The 13526-nt window shown below is 42.4% G+C and overlaps 1 protein-coding gene across 2 annotated transcripts in view; it reads left to right on the forward strand.

The window, feature by feature from the left end:
* Positions 1-13297, forward strand: part of TMEM86A (transmembrane protein 86A) — a 62418-nt gene extending 49121 nt beyond the window's left edge. Inside the window, exons 3-4 of one of the 2 annotated variants that reach the window (XR_008310771.1) lie at positions 400-11164; positions 13052-13297. Coding sequence is in view for 1 of the 2 variants with exons in the window: in XM_053267641.1 (XP_053123616.1) it covers positions 400-827 (428 nt within the window). In the remaining variant the exon portion in view is untranslated. Of the gene's footprint in view, positions 1-399; positions 11381-13051 lie in introns of those variants that run through there. The other variant, XM_053267641.1, reaches the window with a different exon arrangement.
* The last annotated feature ends 229 nt before the right edge of the window (positions 13298-13526 follow it).

Raw genomic sequence — 13526 nt, forward strand, 5'->3', positions numbered from 1 at the left:
GCATTTAGGAAACTTGCTTCTAAGTGATGGTGTTATACTAATACACTTAGAACAGAAATATGCCCTGATCATAAGCCTGTTTAGTAAAAGTAGACTTCTCTACCAACTATTGTGGTACAATCAACATGGTATTACTAATGTACCGTAACTGTTCTTTTTATAATGCCATGAGTTAAACTCCATTTTAACGCAGCAAACGAAACCATCGGTACTTCTGAAACTTTTCTTTAATACATAAGAGTAAATCACTGCTACCCTTTGTAGATCTTTTAATATAACAGTATTGTCAGTGATATCTTTTGCTTTGCATTGTTTTACAATTCCTGTTAAAATGTGCATTGTTTTAAAATTCCCACTTTGTTCTGCCTTCACATCTTTTGCTGCTTCTCTTTTCCCCAGGTTTGTTGATGTTTGCCATCACCCACATCCTGTATTCCTCAGCATTTGGGATGAAGCCTTTAGACCTGAAAGCTGGCCTTGCAATGGTCCTGGTGTCCAGTTTCTGCTACACCTTTCTGTATTCCTACCTCTCGGGCCCATTTACCTACCTAGTAGCTGTCTACGTTGCCTTGATTGGCTTCATGGGTTGGCGGGCCATGGCCGGTGTGCAGCTCTGCAATGATCTTTGGACTTGGACCAAGCTTTCAGCTTGTATTGGCTCAGTGCTCTTTATGGTATCAGATCTGACCATTGCGGTCAACAAGTTCTGCTTCCCTGTGCCCTACTCACGGGTTATCATCATGGCCACTTACTATGCAGCTCAGATGCTCATTGCGCTCTCTGCTGTGGAGAGCAGGGATGAAGAAGTCTTCAGAAAGAGGAAGTAGATGGTGATGCCAGCAGCCTCACAAACTTTACTGGGGATACCATTGCTGCATTCATCCCTGGGGAGGTTCCTGACTCTCTAGGTGAAATGAGTCGTCGCAGATCCTGCTTCCTTGAAGCATTATATTTAGTCTTTAGCTGGCTCTCCTCCAATCCAGGTTGCTGGAGTGTGGATGCCACACTGAAATTTTAGATTGTTCCTACAGACCTACTAGCTGACCTTTTTCATCTTGAAAGCTTTGGAAGGCCTCTTTATACTTCACTGTATTTGTATAATACTGAAGCTGGTGCTGAGCATTCCAGAAGAAGGCTCATTTCAGGACAATGTTTTTGGGGGGGGATGGTTAAGCGGGGGGGGGGGGGAGTGTAGGCAGTATCTTGGGGTTTGGGAACCTTGCCTTCAACGCTGGATGTGCAAAGTAATGTGAAAATATGCCTGATCCAGTCCCCACTTCTGCGTGCATTACAATAGAACTGTGAAATGATTGTGGGTCTGCCCAAGGAATCCCCAGGCTCTGAAGAATACACAGGAGCACTTGCAGAAGCTGTATGGATAGTAAAGCTTGTGCTATCCCTGTACGAAGCTGATCTGAATTCCAGAGTCATGCAACCATGTATTTATATGCCATTCAAAGCCCTTCTTATGAATGTGAATCCTGTGGAGCATCTGTTGTTCTGCAGACTTAAAAGCAACAACAAAATGCAACAAAATCAAAATGCAACAACTTTCTCAGGCTTTGGGAAAAGAAAGGAGTTTTTTTTCTCCAAGCAGGTAACAATATACAGCTAATCAACCTTTTTAGCAGACAGTCCCCAGCACGCATAATCTCAGGCTGGAGCATCAACACGTGGAACAGAAGAAGAATGTTTTCAACATCACAGTGTTCTCAAAGTCTAGATCACCAGCTGCTTTGTTGGCTGAATTTGTTGGCCAAGGAAACCACTTGCTTGTCAGACCTGCTGTCATTTCTGTGTGAGGGTCTGGGAAGAACTTGGATTAGTGACAATGTCTGGAACCATTTTCTTGACTTCTTCTCTCCCTATCTCGCAAACCGCCAAACAAAGCCAGTATTGAGGCGTGGGCAGTGGAGTACACAATATGCTACAGGTGCTCTGGTCACTGTGAACTAGGGCCATGTTATGGATCCCTAACAAGCATTTGCAAGTCATTGTTGCTACTATGAACTTGGTGGATTATCAGGGAACAATATTTATTTCAAATGAAGTTGATAGGCTTCCATGTATTTGTGCATGTGTATGTACCAGTCTCTGTGCATATGTGCACATTACTACGAAGTAACTTTCCCACCACCTGCAGCCAGAACTGTAGAGACTGTGGGTGCCTTCATACCAACAGCTGCAATGCGGGTCATGTGACAAGTACAGCCTATCACCAAAGTGCTGAGACACCATTCGATATACCACTCTCCCGAGCCATTTATCCATTTTCAGTGGGCAGCCCTGAGCCATTATAGAGCTAGCAGAGGGGAAGAGGTTTCCCAACAGCTTCCCAAGATTTTGGGTGTCATGTTGCAAAATGGTTTAGGTTGACCCGCACTGCAGCAGTCAGTGTGAAAACCCCTGGGTGCATGCCCTCCAGGTTGCTCACAGAACTTTGGGGTAATTATACTTATTAACCACAATGCATTTTTTAACTTCTTTTTGTAATCTAGTAAGTGGATATTGTTTAAGCGTTTCTTCCCTTTTAGCCCAAACAGTCAGAAAATATAGCATACCCCCTTAGACACCCACAGCCACATTTTCTTGTTGGAATTCTGACTTTGCTCATAAAACTCACTGTGCAGATTAAACATACACCCAGGTTTTTATTTACCTGTAAAAGTGTGGAAAGAATCCTTTAAAAATAATAGCCTTATTTTTTTGAAAGCCGGTTCTTAAGCAGTGCCTCTCTAAAGAAGTGCTCTGCATATTCCAGGTAGTTTGCATTTGTCCAGTTAATATTTCCCGTATAATACATTCACACTACTTATTCAGAAGTGTCCTATAACCTATTTGGACCCTCTTCATTCGGGATGCTGTCTTGAACTCGACAGGCCAGACTGAGCAATGATCTCAACAGGTGACAGAGGATGAGCTGGGCTGTCTGCTATGTGTGGTTGACTTCTTGCAATGAATGCAAGGGCCAAAGGACCTATTTTTACCTGGGATACCCTTTTGCATTTCAGTTGTCTGTTAGTTGCACGCACATTCAGGGGCGTAGCAAGGCTGGAGTGGGCCCAGAGACAAGATTTTAAAATGCACCCCCCCCACTAAAGCTCAGCTCATGAAGTAAAGAAATCTTAAATGAGGCTGAATAGTGGTAACAAAAAGCATAGTAAATTTTTATTTATATATAACTCCTATGTGCCACAATCATCCTAAATTATTTTAAAAATGCAAGTCATTTAATAATAATTTAGTAATAGAGAAAGACATGCTGTTCTGGTAGCTCCAGCTCTTAACACTCACATCCATTTCACAGGATGAATACAACTGAAGGAAGCCCGGGTGGGTGCACAGCTGGAGGAGTCAGTCATGTGACTTGCCTCTGGTGGCCCCCCTAGGCAGTGGGTCCCCAGACAACTGTCTCCCTTTGCCCTATTATAGTTACGCCCCTGCACACATTAACATGTTTATTGGACATTCCCTTATAGTCAGCTCTAGTGATATGTTGGCAGAGAGCTGAGGACATTCTGAGGGGCCCTATCTGCAGTACAAATGCATTTTGATTTTATACCACTTTATCTGTCATGGCTTCCCCCAAAGCTTCCTCAAATTGTTAATTTGGGGAGAATGCTGAGAATTTCCCACTGTAGAGTTCTAGCGTCACTTTAGAGAGCTGCAGTTCCCAATAGTCCCTGCGAAGATGGTTTCATCTGTGGTGTGACTATGCCCAGAGTATGCCTGAGTCATTCAGACAAATTATTTTGAAAGCATAGAGGCAGAACAAGACTAGAGTGACACACAGCCCAAACTTATGGTAATATTGACAGCTGCCATTGACCATGATTATAGGGGGGTGAATGGTGTCATAACCTTTGGCATCTCTTTGGTGATAATTTTATATACCTTGCATTGGAAACTTAAGTTGTAAAGTGGTTCCGTTTTAGACCAGAAGTGCCAACAAGGACTATGATGGAGTGCAATTCTAGTCTTTTTCTATCTGTGTCTGAAAGTACTAAATGGAGCTCATGATCTGCTTAGCCCAGGAAAGCTTCTATGAAACAGGACAAGCAAACAGGCTTGTATGAAACAAGACAAACAAACAAACAGGGAATCAGGGCTAAGGGAAGCTTGTGCCCTGATTCAAAGTCTTTCTGTTTGACTTACTTTTATCTGTGTGCATTTGTGCACGTACACCTGAAAAGGGATAGAAACAGCAGCAACTCTTCTGTGATGGAATGTTATTTTGCTTTAAGATGGGCAGGACTTTTAGACTTAGTGTGCACAGTCATAGCCATGGAGTAGATTCAACTTTATGTGGTCTGCAGTATGGCTGCGACTTAACGTGGGGAAAATCTTGTCTTAGGGCAGTGTGCTGGACCAGCTCAGGTATGTCTAATCCAGTTATCTTCACAGTTTTTCAAGTGGAGGCAACTTTGGCAAAAAGCTTTCCGTGTGGAACTGTTTTGTGCCAACCTCTGCAAATGCTGTGCTTTTCCCAGTGAGGGGAGGAACCCAAGCAAAACAGAGGTCTGTAAAGCCCCACTCCGTTTTAGAGTGTGTGCACAGACTGCTGGGCAATGTAATCCTTCTCAGCTCTTTCCCTATGAACTCTTTGGGGAAAGCATTGGGAAGGACTACACTTCCCACTGTCCCATGCACACTTTCTAAGAGGATGCTGGGACTTGAGAGGGCTCCATTTCACTTGGAGGAGCTGCACCAGTGCTGGGGAAACTGCAGCATTGTATGTACAGTTGCTCATGGGGCCAGAGCAGCTGTGCAGAGTATTGGCTTTGGCCGAAGCTTTGCACAGGCCTCATAAACAATTAGTCAGGGAGTTGCCATTGGGGTTAATGGCAACTGCTCCTGGCTCCTGGACCTTGCAGTGAGGAGGATTGGTCTGTCTGCCTGCAGGCAACATGGCTGATTTTCAATTAATGGGTAAGTGACACAAAATAATAGCTTACAGATTGTGAAATCTTCGCTCTTATGGAGCGAGTGGGCAGATTTTTTGTTTTATTTTATTTGTATGGTCCAAGGAAGATTACCGGGATGAGTAATTAATTGTATAGATTGATTGCACTCCAAATTAGGACTTTGCTGCCTGGCCCTGGTCTGGCACAGGCTCTGACCGATGAACATTTTCACATGTAAGCTGAAATCATAAAGGTGATCTCTCATGCTGTTTGTGTTGTGGTTAATCAAAAAAGGAAGTGGAACAGAGGCATTTAGAATGCAACTAAGCCTTCTGGCCAAGTGTGTGTTTATTTTCATATTGCAAATGGATTGAAGCAAGAAGCACTTTAAGCCTCATGTGTGAAAATGCCCGGGTAGTCTGTGTGATTTGCCTTGTAATGGGGTCCTTTTATTCTGTTCCAGAAAATGACATATTTCCAACCTGATCACAAATCCCAACTAAAAATTTAGTCAGCACTCCACACAACGTTCATTGGGTAACATGATGCATAGTGTTATGGAATCAAAATGCTGTGTGGCACTGGGGCTGCTGTGGACTTCAAAGGTAGAGATGCAGAAGCAACATTTCCAGAGGTTTCTCCATTGTCACAAATCAGGCCACCTGCAGAGACACTGCTTCTACAACTGCTGCTTCAAAACAGCGTCAGGGCTGCCTTTGGAATCTGCAGGTGTCCTGGCATGGTGTTATGGCTCCATAACACTGCGCATAATGTTAGCCAGTAGGTCATGCATGTACTTAGAGCCATCTGGCTGACAATCTGTGAAAGATCCACGTCTTATCATTATTACTTTTATTCTAACTTGAAAAAGACATGACTGTTTCATGGGGGGTTGTTGACCAGACGGCACTACGAATGTACTCAGTGTACTGAATGTTGTGTGGACTGGTAGCTAAATCTCTAGTTGGAGTTTTTGCTGAAGTTGGAATAAATCACTGTCTGGAAGAGCTCTCACATTCATTCTCCACAAAATGATACTTTAGTGTTACTAATGGCTCCATCCATTTTTCTTCCAGAATCTACTTCTACTACTATTTTCTTTAATTTAGCACTACGTTTATTTCAGATTTTTATTCTAGAACAAACAATGTAGAAAGTGAAGAATTTCCAGAATTAAAAATGGTAAACTAGAAGATTTTTTTTTATGATCATAACTTAAGTGACAAGTGTTCATGTTTAATCTTAATCAACATTACTCAAGACAGCTGCTTGTTCCAGAATGTAACTGAAATAATAAAGAAATAACTCTTCTTCTGGAGAAAGGATTGAAGAACTGGTTTTTGGGACAAGGGAGTGGCTGAAAACAATGCCTCTTCCATCCTTTTGTAAACGCCTCAGCAGTATGTGTATTAGGGAACTCTTATTTGCTAGTTTACTGGCATAACTTGCTTCTTTATCCAGATGCTAAGTAGATTTCATACCCATCACTCTCCCTATAACCACTGGTAAAGAGGCATTTCCTCTCTAAGCAGAGTTGCCAGGGTGTCCTTTATTTTACAGAATGCCAGCTCTACAGAATACAATGGATGCCACCTCCTACTTTTTCTATTCCACTCACTTCTCTGACTGTTTATAGGATTAGCTCCACCACATGCTTTGTGTTTTGCTGTTGGATCTGGCAGCCTTACTCTTAGAAACCTTGCACAGCCACCCACCACCTCCTTGAATCACTGACTTAAAATAGGCTCTTGGAATCTATTGCTGTTCTTCAACTTCATCAGAGAGGGTGTTTGTTTGTTTCCTTTAATGAGGGGGAAATAGTTAAAATCAGGGCTTCCCTTGCTTAGAAAAGGAAGTTTTCTATGTGAAGCTGTCTTATGATGGGTTAGTTCAGACATCACATGGAGCCTTGGTTAGAGCTGGGCTCTATATGACGTCCCTGAGCTCAGCAATATGCACTCCCCCAACATCCCCACTTGAGCATCTGCTTCCTAGCTAAGTTAAAATAAGCCACAATTGGTCATGTCGTCTAAACATATCAATATCAGCTAACCTACTTGCTTCAAATAACCTGAGGTCTATATCTTAGTTCAAACCTTGGGTGCAGAGGTTCTAATTGAGCTTCTGCGTGATGTCTGAACCAGTCCACTGAGCAGACTGAACCAGCTCACGTAGCTCTCCAGGATTTTGGACAGGGGTCTTCCCCAAGCCTACTTAGAGATGCCAGGGATTGCACTCAAGACCTTCTGTATAGAAAGCATGTGCTCTACCGCTGTGTTGCAATTCCTCCGCTTAAAAATAATGGAAAGCAGGACAATGTGGACACTAATTTTTATGGTTTTTGTATTGTATGGAATACATACATTAAAAATGGGATACTGTAGTATGTGTGCAGAAGACTAAAAAGCATTATCAGAAGCAGCACCCTTGAGATAATCTGCTGTCTATCTAAATTGGGTAATTCTATTTCATTTTTTAAATATTTCATATTTTTTTAAAAAAATCAGATCTGCAATATTTAACTGTTTAATATATTCCATTAGGAAAATGATAGCATACGTTTGAGAGAGTAAAGCGTTTTCTCCTCTCCCCCAACGCTACCCCCGTCATGGCTCCTGTGATTTTACCACAAATTGGTTATCTGTCTTTCATGTCACAGTTAAAAAGCATTTGAAGCAAATGGGGGGGGGAGGTGGGGGGGGCAGCTTTAGAGAGATGAGAAATGCTGGCAATACTATTGGGAGTCTATTGGGCCCGAATCGAAGGCCTGGTTTAAAATAACACGGGGATGTATAATCTCTTGGCTCTAATGCTGTTACATAATATTGTCAGCATTTCGTTTTAGAGAAGAATTGTGTCTGGTGAGGATGAAGCCTCAATAAGAGGCTTTAGCCAGTTGGCTTCTTCATTCATCTGGCCTGCTTATCTGCCGTCCTCACCATGAACTCTGCCTTGCTGCAGAATTGCAGGGTATCCCCTATCATTCTGTGTCTGGTGTGCATGCAAACATCTTCCAACTTTCAAAATCCATTGAGTGTGTGTGTGTGTGTGTGTGTGTGTGTGTGGTGGCGGCAAGGACCTAAGCAGAGTATGGAGATTACTAAAAAGCCTTACTTAAATATAATGTGAAAATTAGTCCTTTGATTTATTTCTTCTGCTCTAAAGAGGGCTCAGAAAAGCAATTTGCTAGTAGCAGATGGCGAGTTCATATGCACTCTCTCTGACTGTACAATCTCTGGGTAATTTATTTTACATTGACACGTTTTTAATGCACGGATGTCTGTTTCCTTAATTGCTTTGCACGTGTGTTTTCATTTGGTTTGCAAATGGAGAGTTACCATTTGCACACTATTAAGTCACTGAACTTGATAGTGCTTTGTTTGCACCCTAGTCAGTGAAGAAGAGTCAATATAATGGAAAACATGCATTGTCAGTTTGAGGCAGTTTAATTCTGTTATGGCAGGAGTTTAGGTGGGTTACTTGAGTCCTGGATGGCAAAGTATATGCAGTCTTCATTAAGATGCCTACCACTTGGTTTTGGGTCAAAGTTTTTATTATTGTTTACTTTTGGTGTGGGTGGGGGGGATAAAAAAGGGGGAAAGTTTTAAAAAGAGGGTTTTTAAAAAAAACATATTTCTTAATTTCCATAACTATCCCCATACTTTCCACCTTCCTTTGGAGAAGATTAGCTTTCTTTACCTCGGAAGATGTGTAGCTTCCTAAAGAAAGTTCACTTGTTTGTTTTAGCACTTTTAGATCTGTTTTTTAAATCTCAGGTTAGACAATCAAGAGTTCATTATAGGATGGGCAACTTCCCCTTGCTTATTTATTGCAGAGCTGAATAAATGTGAGTCGGGGGGAATCCTCAGGCAAATTCTCTGTGCTTTGTTTTGCTAGCTGAATTTGAATTATTAACATTATTAATTATGGATAGTCTTGAAATTTGGACTCCAAACCTTTCAACATTTTGGGAATGGAAATGGAGACACGCCTGGGCAGGGGCTCTTCCAGAGGGTGATATACCCAAATGACATTAGGAGATAAAATGAGAAATCCACATGACATTCAAGGACAGACGTCATGTAATATTCCTAATACTGTATGAGAGCAAGCCACCTAATGGCGCAGCAGGGAAGCAACCTGCCTAGAGAGCATGAGGCTGTTGGTTTGAATCCCTGTTGGTATGTTTCTCAGATTATGGGAAACACCTGTATCGGGTAGAAGCGATATAGGAAGGTGCTGAAAGGCATCATTTCATACTGCATGGGAGAAGGCAATGATAAATCTCTCCTGTATTCTACAAAGAAAGCCACATTGCTCTGTGGTTGCCAGGAGTTGACACCAACTCAACAGCACAACCTTTCCCTTTCTGTTCCATATGAGAGCAATCAGTGAAAAAGCCATGTTTTTTTCCAAACTCTTTTTATTCTACCTTGGTGGGGAAAGGCCTTTTCACAGAATGCTGCAGATTGCAACAGATGGCATTAAGAATATTACATGGTGTCCTTGAACACTGTGTGGAATTCTCATTTTATCTCCTCTCATAATTTGTAATGAAGCTGGAATATGTTGCTGTTTGGAACAGTCTCTTTAGTTCTGTAAGTGGAAGGTGTTTCTGCTCATGCAAGAAGAGAGGGCTGATTCTCCCTGATTCCCCATTTCCTTGGCTGCTTGTTGGACCCTCCAAAATGAATAAGTGAAAATCACCCCTTGTCCAAGCAGGACATCTTCCATTCACAGAACTGCTAGTCAAGATGCTGTCCATTGCTGAAGGCTCTTCACTACCTGCTGTATGATGCTGTCATTTACTCTGTAGCAATCTGTCCTCAGCTGACTTTAAATGCCAAGAGGGCATTTGTTTATTATCCTATGATATGTTATGAACAAATATACACACCAAACTCTGGCCCCATTTGGACATAACAGGAAACTGGAGTTGAAGGGGCCTGAGGTTGAATTTATTATACATCTGAATGTGTGCAACCACATTTGGTTGCACAAAAACCAAGACACAAAAACGACCCAAGGTTTCCCTCCACAAACTCCAATTTGAATCTTCAGTTTGTAGGGGATTTTGCTGCTCCTACCTGAGGTTTGCGCTAGCTGTGATTGGCTGACAGGGCTGTCCTTCATTCCATAAGGAAGCCCATGCAGCCAGTTCTCCCTCCTCTCTGCAGCCTCCCTGACTGCAGTTTGGGTCCTACACATGCAGATGTTTCTGTAATCTGTTTGAGTTGCAACAGGCCTAATATCAAACAGCCCACCTCCCATCATCTGCTGATCAGCACTGGCAAAGTGGTGTCTGTTCAGCAACAGATATTCTTTCTCATAGCAGCTACTGTGTGTGTATGGATCTTTATATTGAGGGCTCTCTTGATACTATATTATGAAATGTGTTAATTTGAGGGCGGGGGGAGCTGTCAAAATTGTACAAGAAGTCTAAAATGAATCATTAAACTCCCTCAGAAAAACAATCTGTTCTTTACCTAGTGCATCAGTTGTATGAGCACAACTTGTGACTATTTGGTTTGGATGTCATAGCTATTTGTGAAACGATCACTGACCTTTGAGGAGGGGGAAGAAAAATCTCTTTGTTGTGGAAAGGCTGAGAGAGTAAGTTCAGGTCTAGAGAGGCAATTCCCTTGGTGCCCTTGGTGCATAAGGTTTGTGTTTGGCTTTGACATTTTTGGGTTGCCTTGATAAGTTGCTTAAACCTCTTGAGCTCTGGCCGAGGACATCTAGTTGGCACTGCGGAGGCCTCCAAACAGGGATGTTCATCAAAAGACGCAATCTGCCAGGTTAATGAGCATTGCAGCTGAGATGAGGTATTTCATATTTAAAGCACTTCACATGTATTATCTTTATGCAGTCCTTACAAGAGGGGCAGCACAAGGCTTTAGGAAGGAAGAGATTCCTCCAGGAGGTAAAGCCAGAGGCACTTTCCTCCCAGCAGCAGAGGTTTAGCATTGCAGCCAGCAAAACTGCTACAGTAACTGTGGAGGCTGCAGAGATGTAGGGAACTTATAGGCACATTTTGGGCACAGTAGTCACCTACTTCCCTGGTTGGTTGTTGGGAGGGACAGAGATGCTTTGGGTCTTGATCTCTTCTAATGACAGTGTTTGCTTCTTATTCCAATCCACTAATCCTTTGGCAGTAAAATCTAAAACACTAACGTGCGAATTATTATTTCTCAATAGGCTATTTCAGCATTATACAAACATGAACAAGTCTGTTGTAACAGTCCCCAACTACCCACAAGGTATGTAGATCTCAAACAGGTGTAGAGAAAGATGGATGAATATGAACTCTAAGGCAAATACAATGCAAATATTGTACTCTCTCTTCATGTTCAGTTTGTTTTCTTTTATTTTTCAGTTTGGATTATGTTCTGTTATGTGTATTTTTTCTTTATAATGTATAACACCATATGCAGATATATTAATTAAAAGAAAACCCACCGGCCAAAAGGCCAATATTTCTGGTTTTTCTTCCTGTTTGGTTGTGTCATACTGCAGCTTAAACTGGGGTTGGATTAAATTCAGTTTTGATATAAAGTAAAGGTAAAGGGTGTCGTCAAGTCAGTGTTGACTCCTGGCACCCACAGAGCCCTGTGGTTGTCTTTGGTACAATACAGGAGGGATTTACCATTACCTCCTCCCGCGCAGTATGAGATGCCGCCTTTCAGCACCTTTCTATATCACTGCTGCCCGATAGAGGTGTCTGGGAAACATACCAGTGGGGATTTGAACCTGCAACCTCTGGCTTGGTAATCAAGTCATTTCCCCACTGAGCCATTAGGTGGCTTTTCATCTAAAGTAGTTCAGAGTAATAGTGTGGTTCCAAGTCTTTTTTGTTAGTTCTGTGAAACGTGAGGGACAAGCTAGAAAGAAAGAAACTTCCATCCAGAAGCAGTTCTTTAAAAGAAAGGGAGGGGGAGGGCTGTGAGGAGCCCTGTCCAGATTGGGGCCCTGATAGGCCAGTTAGCTTTCCTCCCCTTGCTCTGTTTTCCCACTGTTTTTGTTATTTATATATTGCTTCTCTTTAAGAGAGAGAGAGAGAGAAAGAGAGAATGAGAGAGAGAGAGTGAGAGAATGAGAGAGAGAGAGAATTCTCAAAGCAGTTTACCTAGCAAAATGCATAGCGGGTGGGGGTGGGAAAGAGTCCTGGTCCCAAAGGGGTTCAGTCTAAGAGAGGAGGAAGGGGGAGTTACCAGCAAACTGCCACTGGAAAAAATGCTATGAATAGGGAGAATGACTCCCTCCTTGATAATTACAGAAGAACTACCACTTGAAATGTACCTCTTTGTCCAGTTTAGCAGGGGTTAATTACTCCTAGAAGCATTTTGTCCCAATGCCCCTATTTGCTGCAAAGAGGGTGATCTTTGGTGAGGAAAGGGCTCCAGGCAAAAGGAGCAATTCTTTCCTGTCTTTTGGGTAGTCCTTGCAGGATGGCATCCTCTTCCAGTATCATCATCATCATCAAAGAGGCACTTCCAGATACAGGCACATTTCTTTAAAATGCATTCACACAAACTTCTAGATCGACACTTGAGTTTCAAAGTTGCTCCCAATTTAATTTCTGTGGACTAGGAGCAAGGGCATGGTTTATAGTAGAACTGGTGGTGGTGAACCAGGGAAAACAAGAAGACCTTGACAGACAGTCAGAGTCAGGGTATTCCTTTTCCTCTCGTTAGTCTCTGAAAATGGCTGGGAGGATGAGCAGCCTCCACTGGAAAGCCGCAAGGGCCCAATTGCTAGCTCCCAGCTCTGTGACACACACAAACTTCAGATTTTGGGTCCACATTTCCCAGTTTAATGGCAGTATTTGCCACTGGTAAAATGCAATCCTCTCCATTATCCATGAACATACCATTTGGAACTGTGCATCACAGATACCTGTCAGATAATGCCTGTAAGTACTATCCTTAGTAGCAACACAACCAACCTGCCACACTCATGTCATTTTGTGGCCTTTCAGAAGTTGTTGTACCACAGTGCACGAACACACGTGAAGTCCTTTAAGAAGAGAACTGGTAAAATGTCCAACAAGTCCAAGTACATGAAATGACTTCTTTTTGTGATTTTTAGGGGGGGGTTCTTTAATTATGTAACCTTTTCTTTGAAGAAGACATCCTCTCCCACTACAGGCCATTGTAGGTTCCTGGAGGTGAATTAAAAAGCATTGTCTGCCGTCTGATACAAACACCTGCCTTTTATGTTACATGTGGTGAGGAGTTCTTGGGAGCATCTTCACACAGCAAAGCTGCCTCCGCCATCTTCATCATGTATGCAGAGGATTCGACTACTTTGAATAAGGATAAAATCATTTTCTGTGTCCAGATAAACTCTTATTTTACACCACAACTGTTTGTAAAAATATATTTTGATTCTTAGTGGTGCATCAGTCTCAACAGGCATTGAAGATCTGTGCAACAATTGTCCCTTCAAGGTCCATATGTGGCCTGGGTGAGGCTACTGTTCATGGTCCCCTCCCATACATATCATCGTATGTGCATCTAGCCTAAACAAGTTGACTCCACTTACAGGTTCCACAGACATTTGTGCACTGAGGCTTCAGTTAGTTTACATTCCAGGCATGGTATGAACAGTGTGGGAAGACCT

This window comes from Hemicordylus capensis, chromosome 1 (genome assembly GCF_027244095.1).
Source record: "Hemicordylus capensis ecotype Gifberg chromosome 1, rHemCap1.1.pri, whole genome shotgun sequence".
In the NCBI taxonomy this organism is placed as follows: Eukaryota; Metazoa; Chordata; class Lepidosauria; order Squamata; family Cordylidae; genus Hemicordylus; species Hemicordylus capensis.